Raw genomic sequence first — 21,005 nt, forward strand, 5'->3', positions numbered from 1 at the left:
CATTTCAGCCCTGCCACAAAAGGACCAGCTGCCGTCATGTCAGTGATTCTCCCGTTAACACAGGTGAGAGTGTTGACGAGGACAAGGCTGGAGATCACTCTGTCATGCTGATTGAGTTAGAATAACAGACTGGAAGCTTTAAAAGGAGGGTGGTGCTTGAAATCATTGTTCTTCCTCTGTTAACCATGGTTACCTGTAAGGAAACACGTGCCGTCATCATTGCTTTGCACAAAAAGGCCTTCACAGGCAAGGATATTGCTGCTAGTAAGATTGCACCTAAATCAACCATTTATCGGATCATCAAGAACTTCAAGGAGAGAGGTTCAATTGTTGTGAAGAAGGCGTCAGGGCGCCCAAGAAAGTCCAGCAAGCGCCAGGACCGTCTCCTAAAGTTGATTCAGCTGCGGGATCGGGGCACCACCAGTGCAGAGCTTGCTCAGGAATGGCAGCAGGCAGGTGTGAGTGCATCTGCACGCACAGTAAGGCGAAGACTTTTGGAGGATGGCCTGGTGTCAAGAAGGGCAGCAAAGAAGCCACTTCAGGGACAGACTGATATTCTGTAAAAGGTACAGGGATTGGACTGCTGAGGACTGGGGTAAAGTCATTTTCTCTGATGAATCCCCTTTCCGATTGTTTGGGGCATCTGGAAAACACCTTGTCCGGAGAAGACAAGGTGAGCGCTACCATCATTCCTGTGTCATGCCAAGAGTAAAGCATCCTGAGACCATTCATGTGTGGGGTTGCTTCTCAGCCAAGGGAGTGGGCTCACTCACAATTTTGCCTAAGAACACAGCCATGAATAAAGAATGGTACCAACACATCCTCCGAGAGCAACCTCTCCCAACCATCCAAGAACAGTATGGTGACGACCAATGCCTTTTCCAGCATGATGGAGCACCTTGCCATAAGGCAAAGGTGATAACTAAGTGGTTCGGGGAACAAAACAACTACATTTTGGGTCCATGGCCAGGAAACTCCCCAGACCTTAATCCCATTGAGAACTTGTGGTCGATCCTCAAGAGGCGGGTGGACAAACAAAAAAACACAAATTCTGACAAACTCCAAGCATTGATTATGCAAGAATGGGCTGCCATCAGTCAGGATGTGGCCCAGAAGTTAATTGACAGCATGCCAGGGCGGATTGCAGAGGTCTTGAAAAAGAAGGGTCAACACTGCAAATATTGACTCTTTGCATAAACTTAATGTAATTGTCAATAAAAGCATTTGACACTTATGGAATGCTTGTAATTATACTTCAGTATACCATAGTAACATCTGACAAAAATATCTCATAACACTGAAGCAGCGAACTTTGTGAAGACCAATACTTGTGTCATTCTCAAAACTTTTGACCACGACTGTACACTGGAGATGCTTACCAAGAAGACATTGAATGTTCCTGAGTGGCCAAGTTACAGTTTTGACTTAAATCGGCTTGAAAATCTATTGCAAGACTTGCAAATGGCTGTCTAGCAATGATCAACAACCAACTTGACAGAGCTGAATTTTGAAAAGAATAATGTGCAAATATTGTACAATCCAGGTGTGCAAAGCTCTTAGAGACTTGCTCAGAAAGACTCACAGCTGTAATCGCTGCCAAATGTGATTCTAATGTGTTTTGACTCGGGTGTGAATACTTATCTAAATGAGATATCTGTGTTTCATTTTCAATAAATTTGCTAAAATCTTTACTTTGTCATTATGGAGTATTTGAATTCAGGCTGTAACACAACAAAATGTGGAATAAATACTTTCAGAAGGCTCTGTATACTTGCCTTGTTGATTCTCTCTCTCCCTCATTTATCCATGCCCTGTACAAAAACATACTATTTTACCACCATCACCCACCACCACACTAATGACAGCAGGCTCTGGAAATAAAGGAATGCTTAGAGGATGAGTTCCTCTCTACCCACACCTTTCCCTCCCTCGTCGTTTAACTGTCAGGTGACTGCCATCTAAACATGCTCTACTCTGCTATCTCTCTCTCCCTCTCTCTCATTCACTCCCTCTGTGTCTACGTCACACGTCAACTGTGAAGGGACACAGAATTAGGCTTCAGTTTGCGAGCAGAGGAAAGACGCTGCTCGGAGCTGAGGATTGGTTTGAATGGAAAGTTTATTATCCTCTTCTCCCGGGGTTGTTTGTCAACAATTCATGCAGAACGGAAGACATTTGGGTTTTATTTTCTCAAGCTTTACTGAGGGAAGGATTTAGTTAAATGGTGAGAACCCGTCCAATAAATCTGCCTTTCTCTTCTTCTCTTTCTGTCTCTCTCTCACTCTGGAGGGGAGTGTGTGAGGAGATGCCGGGGTTTTATATTTCAATATGTTATAATTGCATGTTAGTTTGTTGCATGTCTGTTATGTATGTATATTTCTCTATGACTGCGTGTACTTGTGTGTTTTAAAGAAAACATACTTGTGTCTGGGGCCTTTGCAAGAAAATGTACTGTAGCCAATAGACATTCAGAGAAGCCACCACCTCAACCCACAGGTGTATTCCCCTGGGAAATCCTATAGCCAACCCAAAGCCAATCAGAACCGGTGTGGGCGGTCATGGCAACTCAGGACACACTCTGAGGCACCTCTCGGTTGTCAAGGAAACCGCTTACATAAGAAGAACCCACGCGGAGGAAGGAAGCAGGGCACCCTCAGGGACACGGGCAGCTGTCACTCTTTCACACACGTAAACGAACAGTCAGTCCTCGTTAGGGAGACTAATCACGCTACGCCATCTCCACCACTACTTCATATCGTCTCTGATTTATCAACAGTGGCACATACTACTGGCAGCAATGGACCGACCAGATGCCCACTGTCAAATGTAAAGTAGAATGTCCCAAAGGAGGCTTAATAAGCAAGAAATGTGCTCTTTATTAACAAATAATGCTCAGACAGAACAAAATGCAGACAGCAACCAGGTTTCCATCCAAACTTTTTATGCCAGTAAAGTACATGTTGGGGGGAGAAAAATGTTACGACGGTCTGATGGAAACAGCAAATTTGTCGGTAAGCTTTCCAAATGTCGGCAAATGGGATAGACAATATGGGATATTTTCATCTGTCAAATTAATTATGCGAGATGTGATTTTTAGAAACAGAACCATCAATAGAGTTGAAAATACGATGGAAACCCTTTTAACTTTTATTTTTTATTTGGTGCATGGGAATTTAACTGCAAAAGTTATTTTTATGTACACTATGTCATCCCGCACAGCCTTTTATCTACAACAAGTCAATTTTTTATGCAGAGTTTAGAATATTCACATGAAAATCTGTGGCCTATTGGATGGAAACCTAGCTAGTGTTGGTCATTTTACCATTGTTGAGGTCATACCCAACTGGGGTCTTATCACAATTTCACCTGTCTTATCTTTTTCAGCAGTCTTACACTGTATTTAAGGAGAGAGATCTAGTGAGGTGTGAGAGCATTGCCTGTTTTCCATTTTTCACATTATTGCTTTGGTCAATAAGGGTCTCTTAGTCTTCAATTAGTCTTCTCACTGTGATACTAAATCTATAAAATGCACAGTATAGTAGATATTCTGGTATTTAAACTTGAAACTACTTACTCTTGCATTCCCATGGACCCTGTTGGAGATAGAAACCCTTAGAAACAGGCCTCTAAAGTCCTATTGAAGTCATACAGTGTGCTATTTATGTTCAATCATAAATGACAATGGGTTTGCCCCAGTGGAGGCTGCTGAGGGGAAAACGGCTCATAATAATTGCTGAACTGGAGTGTAATGGCTGGAATGGAATGGTATCAAATGTGATTGATACCATTCCCTTTACTCCATTCCAGCCACTATTATGAGCCGTCCTCCCCTCAGCAGCCTCCACTGGTTTGCCCCCTTTTCTATTTTTTTCTTCCTCTTTGTTTCCTGTAAACATTATTGCTATTTAAGTGAGCGTATATGTCATTGTCACAGGATCCATTTTCTTATTGTTATTGTTGTGTTCTGTTTACATAGCCCTGCAATACCCCATAAATGATGACTCTTTCATTGTACCAGCCAGGGCTGTTCAATATGACCTGCCATCGTTATTGTTTCTGTAATATGACCTACCAGAGCTATTCCCGCTGAATGTCTTCTGCTGGTAAAAATTGTTCTTGTAAGTCAAACCAGCTAAGCATGCCAGCTAATTAGATAATAACCGCAACAATAGCATTGGACTAATCGTCTGCACTTGCCAGCTATTGTCACGATCGTCAGGGAGAGACCAATGCGCAGCGTGATGAACGAACATGTTTACTTTATTTAATAAAGCACGAACAAAACAACAAACGACTCGTGAAGTCCACGGTATCAATGACCGACACGGAACAAAAACCCACAAACACAAAGGGAAAACATACAGTTTAAATATGGCTCCCAATCAGAGACAACCAGCCAACAGCTGACACTCGTTGCCTCTGATTGGGAGTCACTCAGGCAAAACATAGAAATAGACGAACTAGAACCCCCAACATAGAAACACACCACATAGAACAAACACACCCTGGCTCAACAACTAGAGTCCCATAGCCAGGGTGTGACAGTACCCCTAAAGGCGCGGACTGCGACCGCGCCTCAAAAAGAGCAAAACAGGGGAGGGCTGGGTGGGCATACCTCCTCGGCGGCGGTTCTGGCTCCGGGCTTGCCCACCACCCTCCAACAAACCCCCATAGCGCCCCTGGTCCGGTCTGGCCCCGCTGGCTGGAGCTGGACTGGACGTAGCAGGAGCGGTTAGCTTCAACTCCGTAGTGGAGCCGTTGACCGGTACCTGGTTAGGCACCGGTGACCCAGGCACGGGTTGTGCCGGACAGACAACGCGCACCCCTGGCTTGGTGCGTGAGGCAGGAAAGGACCGGACCTGGCTGACGATGCGCACCCCTGGCTTGGTGCGTGGAGCAGCAACGGGCCGGACCGGGCTGACGATACGCACCCCTGGCTTGGTGCGTGGAGCCGAACGGGCCTCACCGACTGACGACTCGCACCCCTGGCTTGTGCGTGGAGCAGCAACGGGCCGGACCGGGCTGACGATGCGCACCCCTGGCTTGGTGCGTGGAGCCGGAACGGGCCTCACCGGACTGACGACTCGCACCCCTGGCTTGGTGCGTGGAGCAGCGACGGGCCGGACCGGGCTGACGATGCGCACCCCTGGCTTGGTGCGTGGAGCCGGAACGGGCCTCACCGGACTGACGACTCGCACCCCTGGCTTGGTGCGAGTGGCAGGAACGGGCTGGACCAGGCTGACGACTCGCACCCCTGGCTTGGTGCGAGTAGCAGGAACGGGCTGGACCAGGCTGACGACTCGCACCCCTGGCTTGGTGCGAGTGGCAGGAACAGGCCGGGCCGGGCTGGCGATACGCACCCCTGGCTTGGTGCGTGGAGCCGGAACGGGCCACACCGGACTGACGACTCGCACCCCTGGCTTGGTGCGTGGAGCAGCAACGGGCCGGACCGGGCTGACGATGCGCACCCCTGGCTTGGTGCGTGGAGCCGGAACGGGCCTCACCGGACTGACGACTCGCACCCCTGGCTTGGTGCGTGGAGCAGCGACGGGCCGGACCGGGCTGACGATGCGCACCCCTGGCTTGGTGCGTGGCGCCGGAACGGGCCTCACCGGACTGACGACTCGCACCCCTGGCTTGGTGCGAGTGGCAGGAACGGGCTGGACCAGGCTGACGACTCGCACCCCTGGCTTGGTGCGAGTAGCAGGAACGGGCTGGACCAGGCTGACGACGCACACCGTAGGCTTGGTGCGTGGAGCAGGGACAGGCCGGGCCGGGCTGGCGACGCACACCGTAGGCTTGGTGCGTGGAGCAGGGACAGGCCGGGCCGGGCTGGCGACGCACACCGTAGGCTTGGTGCGTGGAGCAGGGACAGGCCGGGCCGGGCTGGCGACGCACACCGTAGGCTTGGTGCGTGGAGCAGGGACAGGCCGGGCCGGGCTGGCGACGCACACCGTAGGCTTGGTGCGTGGAGCAGGGACAGGCCGGGCTGGGCTGGCGACGCACACCGTAGGCTTGGTGCGTGGAGCAGGGACAGGCCGGGCCGGGCTGGCGACGCGCACCGTACACTTAGTGCGGGAAGCAGGAACGGGCCGGGCCGGCGACGCACACCGTAGGTTTGGTGCGAGGGGCAGGAACAGGCCGGGCCGGGCTGGCGACGCACACCGTAGGCTTGGTGCGAGGGACAGGAACAGGCCGGGCTGGGCTGGCGACGTGCACCGTACACTTAGTGCGGGAAGCAGGAACGGGCCGGACCGGACTGGTGACGCACACCACTTGCTTGGTGTGAGGGCTGGGCTGGCGACGTGCACCGTACACTTAGTGCGTGGAGCCGGAACGGGCCTCACCGGACTGACGACTCGCACCCCTGGCTTGGTGCGTGGAGCAGCGACGGGCCGGACCGGGCTGACGATGCGCACCCCTGGCTTGGTGCGTGGAGCCGGAACGGGCCTCACCGGACTGACGACTCGCACCCCTGGCTTGGTGCGAGTGGCAGGAACGGGCTGGACCAGGCTGACGACTCGCACCTGGCTTGGTGCGAGTAGCAGGAAGGGCTGGACCAGGCTGACGACTCGCACCCCTGGCTTGGTGCGAGTGGCAGGAACAGGCGGGCCGGGCTGGCGATACGCACCCCTGGCTTGCGCGTGGAGCCGAACGGGCCTCACCCGGACTGACGACTCGCACCCCTGGCTTGGTGCGTGGAGCAGCAACGGGCCGGACCGGGCTGACGATGCGCACCCCTGGCTTGGTGCGTGGAGCCGGAACGGGCCTCACCGGACTGACGACTCGCACCCCTGGCTTGGTGCGTGGAGCAGCGACGGGCCGGACCGGGCTGACGATGCGCACCCCTGGCTTGGTGCGTGGCGCCGGGACGGGCCTCACCGGACTGACGACTCGCACCCCTGGCTTGGTGCGAGTGGCAGGAACGGGCTGGACCAGGCTGACGACTCGCACCCCTGGCTTGGTGCGAGTAGCAGGAACGGGCTGGACCAGGCTGACGACGCACACCGTAGGCTTGGTGCGTGGAGCAGGGACAGGCCGGGCCGGGCTGGCGACGCACACCGTAGGCTTGGTGCGTGGAGCAGGGACAGGCCGGGCCGGGCTGGCGACGCACACCGTAGGCTTGGTGCGTGGAGCAGGGACAGGCCGGGCCGGGCTGGCGACGCACACCGTAGGCTTGGTGCGTGGAGCAGGGACAGGCCGGGCCGGGCTGGCGACGCACACCGTAGGCTTGGTGCGTGGAGCAGGGACAGGCCGGGCTGGGCTGGCGACGCACACCGTAGGCTTGGTGCGTGGAGCAGGGACAGGCCGGGCCGGGCTGGCGACGCGCACCGTACACTTAGTGCGGGAAGCAGGAACGGGCCGGGCCGGCGACGCACACCGTAGGTTTGGTGCGAGGGGCAGGAACAGGCCGGGCCGGGCTGGCGACGCACACCGTAGGTTTGGTGCGAGGGGCAGGAACAGGCCGGGCTGGGCTGGCGACGTGCACCGTACACTTAGTGCGGGAAGCAGGAACGGGCCGGACCGGACTGGTGACGCACACCACTTGCTTGGTGTGAGGAGCGGGACTGGGTTTCATCATAACCCTCCGCTCCCTCAGCTGCCTACCGAGTTCCTCTCGCCGTGCCTCATTTCTCACCCTTTCCCTTATCGCCTCCAATAGCTCCATCCTCTGCAACACTAACTCCTGCTCCCTCTGGGCCAGTAGCCCCCTTAACCTGGTGGCCTCCTCACCTAATCGCCCTGTGGCAGCCTCCTGCTGCCCAGTCGCCCCTGCCGTGTGCCCCCCCCTAAAAAATTTTTGGGGTTGCCTCTCGACCGTCCGACGCTGACACTGCTTACGCCGTTGCTCCTCTCTCCGTCGCCTCTCAACTGTCTCACTCCATGGCCGGCGATCCATCCCGGCCAGGATCTCCTCCCAGGTCCAGGACCCTTTCCCGTCCAATATCTCCTCCCATGTCCAGGCTGCCTGCTCCTGGACACGCTGCTTGGTCCTGGTATGGTGGGTTTTTCTGTCTCGATCGTCAGGGAGAGACCAATGCGCAGCGTGTTGAACGAACATGTTAACTTTATTTAATTAAAGCAAGAACAAAACAAGAAACGACTCGTGAAGTCCACGGTGACAATGACCGAACACGGAACAAAAACCCACAAACACAAAGGGAAAACAGACAGTTTAAATATGGCTCCCAATCAGAGACAACCAGCCAACAGCTGACACTCGTTGCCTCTGATTGGGAGTCACTCAGGCAAAACATAGAAATAGACGAACTAGAACCCCCAACATAGAAATACACCACATAGAACAAACACACCCTGGCTCAACAACTAGAGTCCCATAGCCAGGGTGTGACAGCTATCACCGAGCAGGCGCTAGTGACTACTTGCTTGTTAACCCTGCTCTCGTATTGTAGCATGTATGCTAGTGAGTGTGTCTCTACTGTATTTACGGAGGCCATTATGGCGTTGCACAGTCCAGTACACAATATGGCGGTGACCCTCACAGTCAACGAGCCTGATGGATGACCCAATGCGGGGCATGAGACAAGGGGGTTTCACCTCATAGCCACCTCACGTGTGACCGCTCGCCCTCTAATGGCTCAGTAATGGAGTGTGGGGCGTGTGTTACCGCGGCTCACATCCCAGGCCACTCGGGGTGATGGGTCAATGTGTGACAGCGGAGGTGTGTGTAGATGGGATTGTGATAGATTTGCTGGCCACCACCGCCATTTTCTTCTTCATCTGCCATTGTGAATGAATGAGCAATGCTAGATCAAAGAATGGGAGTTGCTTTTGCGGTACAGTAGCGTCACGTCTGTTTTTATGAAGTGCTTTGTTTTTGTTGTATCATAGTGTTGTTTCTTAGGATTCAAGACATTGGGTTTGGCATTCAGCATGTCTTCTGGCTAATTTGATCATGTAGCCCAGTGCAGATGGCAGGTTCTAATTGTGCAATCTTTTCAACCCCACCAGCTCCTATTAATGAATGATCAAGACAAGACTCTTACTCCTAGGATGTATTATGGATTCAACCCACGCTCTTCCAGCTATATTGAAGAGATGCACGACATGATAAAGTATGTGCTGGTCTACATGTACTTATGCTCACATATTTATTCAGAGACATTGGTTTTTTAATCCATCAACTATGTTTGACTATAGAAGTCAGAAATAGGAATATCCTACTCTCACACACAAACGAGTGCTGCACACACGACTGCACACGTGACACACTACTCGGCCGGCCTGTGCGTGCTGTGCGACCGCTCGCTCACAAACATATTTTCTGATTCTGTAATCTCGTTAGCAGGATTTGTGAATCCATCATAGTGACAACCCAGCCCCCTGTGGATGAGGGTATTTTAAAGCCCCTTCCCTTCCTGGAAAGTGCTGCCGCAGAGAAATGTCACATCTGTCCCTGGAGGGATTTTCTACGCCCATGATGCATTTACACCATTTTATTAATTCCCTCTGCTAACCTACACTATCCTCCTTTCCTCTTGCCCTCCGCACCCTTTTCCACCAACAACCTCTCATTGGCTTCCTTTGAGCGCTCCAGGGGGAGACCAAAGGGAACGTTAAGCATAAGCTTTAATGGAAGGTGTGTCCTTTGGCGTTCTGGGGTGATGGGGAGGTTCTCTCTGGGCTTGACAGCTGGCAGGCAGAGTTAGTATCTCCATCCAATGAGAAATAGCCTGGAGAGAACAAGGACGTAGCATTGTTAGTGGTTTTTGTAGTAGTGCCTGCGATGCGACCCAGTGTTTACTGGTTCAACTCTTTGTGCTCTGCACCAGTGTATTCACTGTTCAGCTGGCTTATGTAAGTTGTTGTTGCATGCCAGAAAGTGGTTCTTAACCCAATTCTCTGTCTCTAAATATCTCACCATGTAAATAGAAATGCAACATATGGCATTCAGATCTCCTTTTTTGTGATTGTTCAGCTCTTCAGCCATAATGAGGTAGTGCTATTGCAGAGAATAGACACTAAATATGTTATCTTGGGAGTATTAAACAGATTTCTCACATGTCGTTGCCAGACCTTGAAGCTAGGAGAGAGCAAAGATGACAGACCGGATTTGTCACCTTGAAATTTGTTCGTTAGAGTGGAGCATGGAGGGATGTGCCAATACACCAAGACGACATCTCCATACTGTTCTAACCTGAGGAAAGATTTTAAGCCTAGAATGACACTTCCTTGGAAAACAAGGCACCATTCATTCTTCCTGTTTTCACGGTCCTCTCAATTAATAAACACATTGGTTGGTTCAGAACCGAGGAAGGTATCACTTTTTGGTGGATCCTGAGGAGAATTGTCTCACCCACTCCAAGAGTAGTTTTTTTTACACGACTGGACTATTCTGTCTTCAAGCTGCAATTAGTTTTCTGGTAACTTTTACCTCACAGAACCTCTCCTTGAGCCTGTGGAAGGAGTTGAACTCCAGCTAAACTCAAGCAAGGGACCTTGAAACAGCACACAGTTCTTTGATAGCTTTTGAGGAGTGTGGCTACTCTTGCCCAGACAACTAGCTTTCATGCCAGATTTCACTGTCTTTTTTTCCTCTCCAAAGAATGATGGAAGTATATAAGCTCTGAACACTTTGAAGTCCCGCCCAGGGGGGTAAACCATATTACAGTGTTCTCCCATGTAACGAATGACAACTCGTCCCAGCAGACAGACGGTTTGAGAAATGTCGTATACCCAAGATCTCCAGTCAAACTCCAGAGTTCACTCATCAACTCTGCTGTCACTTTTCAGTGATTCATACCGTCTACATGTCTTAAAGTAATTGTCCAGTGAAAATCTCACTTTTAAATGTGAATATTATGTTAACTTACAGTGCATTCGGGGCCTCCCGAGTGGCGCAGCGGTCTAAGGCACTACATCGCAGTGCTAGAGGCATCACTACAGGCCGGCCGCAACTGGGAGACCCATGAGGCGGCGCACAATTTGGCTCAGCGTCGTCCGGGTTAGGGGAGGGTTTGGCCAGCCGGGATGTCCTTGTCCCATCGCGCTCTAGCGACTCCTGTGGCAGGCTGGGCACATGCGCGCTGACTTCGGTCGCCAGTTGTACGGTGTTTCCTCCGACACATTGGTACGGCTGGCTTCCGGGTTAAGCGAGCAGTGTGTCAAGAAGCAGAGCGGCTTGGCAGGGCCTTTCCAAATCATGTCTAATCAATATAATTGGACTCCAATCAAGTTATAGAAACATCTCAAGGATGATCAATGGAAACAGGATGCACCTGAGCTCAATTTCGAGTCTCATAGCAAAGGGTCTGAATAATTATTATGTAAATAAGGTATTTCTGTTTTGTATTTTTAATACATTTGCTAAAATTTCTAAAAACCTGTTTTTGCTTTGTCCTTATGGGGTATTGTGTGTAGATTGATGAGGAAAACTTTTAATTTAACTATTTTAGAATAAGGCTGAAATGTAATTTTTTTGGGGAAAAGTCAAGGGGTCTGAATATTTTCCGAATGCACTGTATACCCAAATAATGTTGTTGACTCATCCTATATACTCATATTTGTGGTCAAAGCGAAAATATAAAAACACTTGAAAAATCCCACCTCAAACTTTTGTATCTCAAACAGACCGTTTAAAAAATGCTTACTATTTCCTCTTAGAGGAGGATTAGCGGGCCAATCGGCGGTCTACTCGCATGAATATTTTTTATGAGCAGTAAACGCCCACACCATTCTGTTGGGCTACGCCCACACCCTTCCAACAAAGAAAAGCTGATTTTTAACAAACTTAATTAAAACATTTTGGAAGGAAAACTATTTCACTCATTGTAATTAATTATAGGTCATATTTCATAGAAATCTGGAAACACTGGACAGTTACTTTAAAAAAAGAGAGAAGAAAGACTGCAATAGCACAACTGGAATGCTTTCATCTTGTAGTATCATTCTGGAGAGGTCTCCTCCTAACTCTTGCCAACTGGAAACTTAAAGGAGAGTGGGCTTTGACCATTAGCTGATATTCCTGTCTGTTTTATTCCCTCATCCATTTAAACATTATTTTCTTAGGATGCCGTGTTTGTCTTAGAGACATGGCTCTCGCTCCGAATGACACTCTCGTCTGAAACCGCTTCCCCACAGCCCAGACTGTGATTCTCTTATAAGTCTCTCAACTCACTCCAGCTCCACATAGTAGGCCAAGATTTGGTGCACTGGCTGGCATCTCCAAAAGCTGCCTGGTAAACTCACATAGTCTTCACATCTGCTTGTCAAGAAACAAACCGTGGAAGGACTCACTTTGTAATCACTTGTCCCGTCTATAAATATTCCCACTGTTCTCACATTGTGAAAGCCTGACAAAAACCTGCTGTGGTCAAAATACTGCTACATTAAAACTCTGGGCATTCCCCTTTCTTTTCACGTCAAAGAGCCAGACATACATTTTTTTCCTTTTGTTTTTCAAACCAAAATTAATGGAATGCATGCAGGAATTGCCACTAAAATATGTCATAAACTTTTGACTTTATGAGTTTCATGTTTCCTAATTACTCCCTTTGTATTCCCCACCCTTAGGTGGAGAAACAACATATTTTTGTTTGAATTCTGTGTGTTGCTACTAATTTTATACTTGTTTTCAAGAGTTGTCTCTAGGCTTGTTGCAACAACATTTATAGTTACAGTACTTATGCGTTGTGTGTTTTTGTATAAGTTAACTCCATCAGATGACACCAGTGCTTAAGTGCAGCTGTTGTGGCTAGATGTAGATGTCTTGGTAAAGCTAACAAACAGTAGGTATGGTATCTTGTTGCATAAACAAGACAAGGCCGTCCGCTGACGCTACCGGACATGCAGGGATGACAGATTGGCCATCTCTTAAAAGCAGTGACACATGACCCACCCTGACTCCGACACCCCCTTGTCCGCTGCAGACGGCTCTCGGGGTGGCAAGGTCAAAGGGGCGATGACCCTGGGCCCCTCGTTTGACCGTCCCCGTGTCTGTGACCCAACAACAGAGTAACTCTACCCTCCCCCTGCACAGCCTGGGTTGACACACTTCCCATAAGCATTACCATCTGTGCTCTGGTCCTCCTCTTCACAAGCCAGCCCTATCTCTCTTTCTCTGTCTGGTTAGTGGTTCCCTCTCTGCTCCTCTGTGGCTCCCTGCCCTTTTTCTGTCTGTCTTTCTCTGTGAATGTAGGTGTATGCTTGTGCATTTTTGGAGGGGGGGTCCTCCCATTCCAGAATAGGAGCTTTCTCTCCCTACATCAACCTCTCCCTGTGCCAAGAATACTGACCTGGATATGCACTGGTATGGTAAGCCTGACCCCTCGGTCTGTCAGGACCTGATCTGTCTGAGTGAGAGAGCGTTTGTGTAAATGTGTGTGTGTGTGACGTTTCTCCCAACTTTAACAGCACTTTTTCATAAAGAAAGGCAGAGAGCAATGCTGAGGTCGCTGAATGAGCTTGGTGGTTTCTCGCTGGCCCCCCTCCCTCTCTCTCTCTCCCTCCTTTCCTCCCTCGCTCTGTGGTGTTTGGACTCCTTATGGTTTCTGTTGAAGTCTCAGCCAGCTGTATTCTCTGAAGCCTTACAGAACAACCAAACCGCCAGCGCAGGCCTCGCCTCCCCCTCCACCGTCCCGTCCAACGTAGGAAAAAGGAACCAGGACAAAGCAGCTCATTTTACATCACACTACTGGAACTATACAGACCCATTTTTGCAAGGGCTGCTTTTGCACTCATCGTGGGGGTACAACGCTCTTACCTAATCATGGATTGCGTCGCGTCGATGAGGAAGGCGTGTGCCCGCACGAGAGTGAGGTGTTCGCGACAAAGGTGTTTGCGGCGGCGACGGGAACAGGGTTGTGGAGGCGACGCTATAGCAACAGGAGTCGGTCATGCCTCCTCATTAGTCCGGAGATTGTTGTTGGATATCTGCTGTTTGTCCCATGAGCACACCTCAGAGCTGCCTCACATTGAGACAGGCCACACTGGAGAAAGTGATGGACAAGAAATGGGCGGAGAAGGAGGAGGTGAGAATAGAGGGAAGAAGTGGAGAATGGAGAGAGTGTTAATGGTCAAAGATGGAAATGTATGGAAGAGGAGGAGAAAGAGTGAAAGTAGGGGTGGAGAGCTATTAAATGCAGACAATGGCTGTCTCATTGTCCATCGCAGCTCATTCAAAGCTCTTCTTTCTCTCTCTCCCCACCTGACTCCATTAGACGATCCATAGTAGTAGTCAATGATTGACAGCACGTAGACTAATAACAGCTCAGTGTGTACTGTAGTTCATAGGCCTCATTCGTCCCCTCACCAGAGCAAGGTATCGGTGAGAGACAGGAGGGTCTGGATGATGAGGAGGCATGGCATCTGTCTAATAAAGCCTGTGATAATGACATGTATTTTTTACCTCCGTCATTTTACGCCTCTGTCAGCTCATCAAATGTAATTCATTGGAATGCCTCCGTGTGGAGTGTTTGTCACGAAGAGAGATGGAGATGGACCGGAGGCATGGCCTAGGTGTCATCTGTCTCGATTAAGGGAGATTTAGTTGGAGATGTGGAGACGCAAATGGAAGGAGATCACAGCTTAAATGGTGTTCGATTGTATTGAGCTTGTGTGTGTGTGTGTGTGTGTGTGTAGAGAGAGAGAGAGAGAGAGAGAGAGAGAGAGAGAGAGAGAGAGAGAGAGAGAGAGAGAGAGAGAGAGAGAGAGAGAGAGAGAGAGAGAGAGAGAGAGAGAGAGAGAGAGAGAGAGAGAGAGAGAGAGAGAGAGAGAGAGAGAGAGAGAGAGAGAGAGAGAGAGAGAGACTCAGATAGTGTCAATATTGTATTGAACTGAGGTATATGTAATTTCGGTTAATTTGTGAGATAATAAGGACACAGTTCAACTGTAACACAGATGATTGTAAACAAATTATAGGTGGTTTGTTAACTCTTGCTGGCACAGGAAGTGCAGAATTTAATTGTTTAGCCTATGTGCTCAAGTTACTGTCTCCACAACTGCTTTTAATACTGTCTCCAACATATGTTGAGGGTATTTATTGCTGGATCTCCATACAGACAGGCCCATCTCATATATCTTCCAGCCTCGCCTCTCTTCCACCACCACCACCCACCCCCCAGAACCTCCGAAGCCACTCTGTTCTGTGCAGCTCCACTAACTCAAACCAGCTTGCTGACTTATTTTCGGACATGTACTTTCGGAGCATAGCACTTACGGCATTTGTGATCTTACCTCCCCTAAAGGTCTATCTCGGTCTCTCTCTCTCTGTCTGTGTCTGTCTTAAAAATAAAATATCAACTCCGACTCTCCACCAAAATTGTCATCAAAACAATGGGTGACCTGCCAACAAGTTCAATATGTGTCGTTTTTGTTATGATGGCATTTCATTTTCAATACAAAAAGAACATTTCTTCAGTTGCATTACAAGATAGTTGTGATTTGTAGAAGTACAGTAATGAACCCACTCCAGAGGAGTTGGAAACAATGTGTCAGTGCCATTGGAATGATAATAAAATTATTAGATTACGGGTTCCTAGCGTCAGTCAGCGTTCTGTAGCTATTAAATGCACAACTGTGTGGTGGGGTGTTGTATTTCAGTGCAACGTAAGCATTTTCACATGCTGTTTCAAAAGGCTTTGTCACTACTGGCCTTGGAAGGAGGAGTCTGCTTTCCAAGGGCTTTGCAATTCAAATGTTGGGGTTGAAGCCTGACCACCTCTGCCAGCCATGCTATCATATCAGTCATTGGTTAATATGCCGTCACTCAAAAACCACTTAGCCAATTGCTATCTCCTCTCCTGTTTTGAGACCCTTGCGCATTACAGCTGCTGAGAGAGAAGACATGAGGTTTCATCAACCAAACTGATGTTTTCTTTTCCCTGCCGTAAATACAAACAAATAATGAACGGTGCCTCTTACGGGAACCACGCTCAGTTAGAGTAGAGCTTGCTGGGAGATGGAGGGGGCTGGGACCAAGGTACTTTAGGATGTTTACGAGGTTCCCCATGGGTCTTGTATCCCAGAGTGGAATGACTTTAACATCTGAGCTGAGGAGACGCTACTGCTGTTATTGTTTGGATTAACTAGTGAGGAAAAGGGGGGCATCATGGCAGACCAACAGAACATAGTTAATGTTGCTGTTGTGACCCTACGCTGTCCAACTCCACCTACTACAGACATGGCCAGTCACTAGTTAGCACAATGTTGGGCAGCTCACGAGGATGGGTTCTGTCTGACTATGCACTATATTGCCATTTCTGAGGTTTCTTGCAGTGACCCAAGCTTGGCCTGAACTGCCCAGAACAAGCTAGTTCCAGTCTGCAGTGTGTTCTCGGCACATGAACCACTGTAACAGTGTTTTCCTTGGCAGATGACTACAACAGGGGTCATTCAAACAGGGATAACCTGTTGGTCATAAATCCGTCCACCTCCCCTGCTCTCCTGTTAAAATTCCTGTTGCTGAAATTACCCCCGTCAGTCTCCAGCCCCCTGCAGTCAGTCTGACCTATTTAATGGCCACTGTCTACATCTCTCTCCAGGAGGGGTTAACAGCTCACTCTAGTATAGATGTGTGTTCGTGTGTGTCTCTTCTGGGGGGGATAATAAGTGTCAACTGTTATGGTTGTGCTCTTTTCCGTCCTAGTAAGGATCCAACGCTATTCAGTAATAAAGAATGTCATCGTTAGCGGCTGATACTGCTTGAGAAACCTCTGAACAGACATGTTTGATGAGCAACATTTTCCAGCCATGTGCCTTGTAGAGATTGACTCTCATAATGGTGTCAGCAGTGGGATCCAGCAGTAATTATAGGCTTTCGAAACGTGACATTAAGTCCACCAGTGGAAGAAAGACAAAGAAAGAGGTCTTGAGAGCCTGTGCGAAAGGGCTAGAGCTGGTGAGAGAGATGGAAAGAAAGAGAGAGACGCAACCAGGAGCACATTCCGTAGTGCCCTGATAGTTGCCATGACGACCATCTGCATTATTGTACTCCTTCAGCAGGGTGAGATTCTGTGGAGATAGGGAGAGAAAGGAGAACCACCAGAGCACTGTAATGTACCTGCTTCTTTGTCAGGTCCATATGCTTCATCCTGGTGAACGATACCTGTGATCATACAGTAGTGTCAGGATTTGTATGGGTTTATTATTTAAATTCTGTGCCATTTTTTGGCTCACACGATCTGAAATAAAAGATGATCTCTAAAGAGCTGTTCTATTTTTTGATGTGCTTGTAGTTATATAGTTGGCATATTTAGGTCGAGAGAATACATTAAAATGAAGATCAATGATTCTATGCAGTCTCTTTCCTCAGCTGTGGTGCCATCTCCCTCTCTCTTAGGCATAGGTGACTAATCAGCCATTTTATAACCAGTGTGTGTGTAGGTGTTCTAACAGTGACAGGACAATGATGTGTTACGCCAATAACGCTACCACCACCACTCCTGAATGTGCACTGGTGGTGTATTTCTTTTTTTTCCATTAGCATAAACAAGTGCCTGCATTTGTTTCTAGCTGTGTGTGTGTGTGTGTGTGTGTGTGTGTGTAGTCAATTGCAATGTGTGTCTTATTTTGTCGCTTTGACACAGCGGAGTAGTCGACACACAGGGTTGTCTCCTTTGAACAGATTTATGGTCTGTGGTGGTGTGGTGGCTGGTGGCCAAACAGACCAGGCTTCCAGATGGCCGTCTCTTGTTTTTATTGGTGCCTGTAACTTCCTTTGACCTGCCCATCAACCTGTCTCTCAGAGGAGCAGAAAAGTGTCACCTAGCCTACTCCTGTCTTCTCTTCCTTCTTTCTCTCCGCTCCACACTTTCATCGAGACGGGGCGTTGGTCCTCTCCCATCTGCCGTCTTTGCGTTGGACTGACTGCCACCTCATTTGGATGCTAAACACGTAGTGATGATGAGAGCCGTTCAAGGGTCTTCTATTGGCTCGGAGCGCAGACTACACTGACGCTTGTTTATGCTAATAAAACGGTCAGCTGGTTAAATAACATCACAGAGGATTAAGCACATGCTCGGAGCATTCCAGTAGCTTGATTAACTTGATTGCCTGAATGTAATATGAACATGCTGTTTAATCAAGAAGATCAGCCAGATTGTCCTTAGTATTAAGAGACGTCCTTGTGAAAGAGGGGGATATCTAAGCAGGGACAGCTCCTACTTGAACACAAGCTACTAATACGTGGCAGAAGTTGTGCTTGGAAAAGCTCATCACAGACAACAGTGAGGCGAAAATAAGTCATTTTTCATCAGTCTCCTCTCCCAGACTTATTTTTGTGGAGGGGTCCTGGTCTGAATGAGAGAAATGGGTTCTAAATCCTTCCAAGCCCTCCGGTATTCCTCAGTGTCCTAGAGCCCGTTTGCTCTCCCCAACGGTGTGCCGCACTCGCTCCATCCATCTGCTTCTCACACAGGATTGATGTACAGTCCACCCGACGTCCTGCCGCAGGGGATTGTGGGATAGCTTACATTTTTTGTGAAGGACAGATTGATAGCCAGGGTGTGTAAGGGACAGGAACTTCCTCTAAGGGGATTTGTTGTAGGAACTGTAGTATTGTTGTGTTTGGGGGAATTGTTACGAGCACAGTAGATTAGTCTCTAAGTTATTTGTGTGTTGTGGTGAGAGATTTGGTGGTTGTCTTTGGTGGATGAACAGTGCACATGGTTCTTTCAATTCAACTAAACTGAGAGCAAGCCAACGGCTCTTTGACTAGATTAAGGAGTTGCCCCATTATGCTTCAGAATTGAGAATTGATCCCCTCAGGCTTAATCTGCTGCAGATCAATACATATTTCTCCTGGTATCTGTATCGCTGTACTGCGGTGTTGACCTGACTCCTTTCCCTCCCTCCCTCCCTCCCTCCCTCCAGGTGAGGAGAGTCAGGAGCTGGGCCCCCCTCCCTCTGTGGACGAGGCAGCCAACACCCTGATGACGCGCCTGGGCTTCCTACTGGGAGACAAGATGAACGAGGGACAGCCGGGCTCACAGTACGACATGGACGACCACGACGACAACCAGGTAGGTTACACACACGCATGCACACTACATACACACACACACTACACACACCACAGTACAGTAAGAGCATGCACGAACACGACGACGGTCAGGTAGGTTACGCACCCTTCTGTCATGCACTGTTACAATATGATAGTATTAGTTTGTCAATACTTTTGAGTCTTTAAAGACCCAGCATGACATCAGGATAAAAAGTAAAGGGTTTCTCCTAGATCAGTGGTACTCCAATAGTCGCCAGGTGGCCAACACACAATGTCTGTGGTCCAGCTTATAGGGGCCCCACATCCATAGAAGCACACCCCCAAACAGTGGGGTTTGCGGATCACTTCCCAAGGCCTCTTAAGCATCGGAACCAAGGGGACCATTTCGTAGATTTTTTAAATTTGTTTATGGCAAACTCAATGGCCACTGACACCACAATGAGCTGGCTCAGAAGATGTTTGTGAAGATGTGGTCTGTTTGTGAACATCAATCCTGTGAGTTATGGATAACCTAGCTTGAAGTCAGTGACACTAGGCTCTCCTTCACTCCTGCAGAGCAGAACCAACGGACCGTGACACAGGGCAGGTGAGGGCCAGGGGAAGGTGACCCACTACCTCGGTCATGAAAACTGCCCGCCGCATGCCACATCCTCTTGTCTAAGCAGTGTGCCTCCACAGAGGCCTATCCAATGGCAGCGCCAACGGTGCTGGAGCGACTCCCCCTTAAAGCCTGACCCACTTCTCCAAACTTCACACTTTGGGTGCATCTTAACTAGTGCCTTCCTCTGGTGTCCTGTCCTTCATCTGCTCTGGCTCATTTAGCTTTTATCTGACTTTCTGATCTGTTGAGATGAGTGGAAGGAGACGAGGAGAGTAGAGGAAAGGAGAGATTGTTTAGACTATTGAGATGCACCCCTTGTTCTACACAGCTCAGAATTGCAGTATGCTTTTGGTTCGGCCCTTCGTGCCAAACTGCAGTGGTAACAAAAACCCAGCCCTGGTTTTCTCAAGTCCCAATTTAGAGGCCTGCCACTCCCACGCACGCAGATGCAGTCTGGGTAGGTTAGGTGGGAGGGAACCTCCCGTTCTATAATCATGTCTATGGAGCCTCCCTAAAGACATCCAGCCTAGAATCACAACAGAGTTGTTATCATGGCCAAGGAGCATTCCACACTTGGATGCCATCTGTCTTGCACCAAACCTTCCCTAAGAAGTCACTCACACCTCTGCTCATATCCTGGTCTTCCGGCCACTTCTGTGTATTTCTATGCTATTCTGACTAATCTCCCGATTTATTTGCAAATGACTAATGTCCAAGTCAATTCATTTTTCAATTAGAGCAAGGGCCATGCATAATTGATGAACAGATTGGCTGGAATAAGAATCCAGCATGCCCGGAGGTGGGCTTGCCTCTCTCTCTCCCTGCCCCTGCTCAGTAGATCAAAGCACAACTGGATCTAATCTACTTCCGTGGCTCACATTCATTTATTGATATTCTACTGAATTATAATTCATTATGTTGCAAAAAATTGTTCACTCATGAAAAAAAATTCAGGAGTCATCAAAATACATAAAAAACAGATGACTCTACGGTTACACATGCACTGGAATAATGTGACAGGCAAGGACTGTATCAATGAGAAAGAATGCTAGGATCAGCAATCATCTTGTCGGTCTAGGGTGTGTGTAGGCTACTTTGTACATGTGTCAACTGGCTGTGCCTGATCATAATTTAATCATGGCTAATTTACCTGATAATTTCTCATTGGCTGATGCAGTCTGGTGTATCACTGTACTTCAGTATAGACCTGACCCTTCCTTCCTTCCTCCCTATCTACCAGGGCATGATGTCAGTGACGCAGCGGATCAGCCCCTGCTCCAGCCTGGCCAGCAGCACAGCCTCCCCCCCTGCAGGCAGCCCCTGCTCCACGCTGCCCCCCGGAGGGGCCCCCGGGAACCACGCCTCCAGAGACTGTGCCTATGGCTCCATCACCAGCCCCACCTCCACCCTGGAGAGCAGGGACAGCGGTATCATCGGTGAGGG

The 21,005-nt window shown here is 49.2% G+C and overlaps 1 protein-coding gene across 3 annotated transcripts in view; it reads left to right on the forward strand.

The window, feature by feature from the left end:
* The window catches only part of LOC121550885 (protein TANC2-like), an 86,660-nt gene that overhangs the window by 33,686 nt on the left and 31,969 nt on the right, over positions 1–21,005 (forward strand). For all 3 annotated transcript variants that reach the window (XM_045210949.1, XM_045210950.1, XM_045210951.1), the window contains exons 3-4: positions 18,832–18,980; positions 20,803–20,998. In XM_045210949.1, the coding sequence (XP_045066884.1) occupies positions 18,832–18,980; positions 20,803–20,998 (345 nt within the window). The remainder of the gene's footprint in view (positions 1–18,831; positions 18,981–20,802; positions 20,999–21,005) is intronic.

The sequence above is a fragment of the Coregonus clupeaformis genome, chromosome 35 (assembly GCF_020615455.1).
Source record: "Coregonus clupeaformis isolate EN_2021a chromosome 35, ASM2061545v1, whole genome shotgun sequence".
NCBI classification, from domain to species: Eukaryota; Metazoa; Chordata; class Actinopteri; order Salmoniformes; family Salmonidae; genus Coregonus; species Coregonus clupeaformis.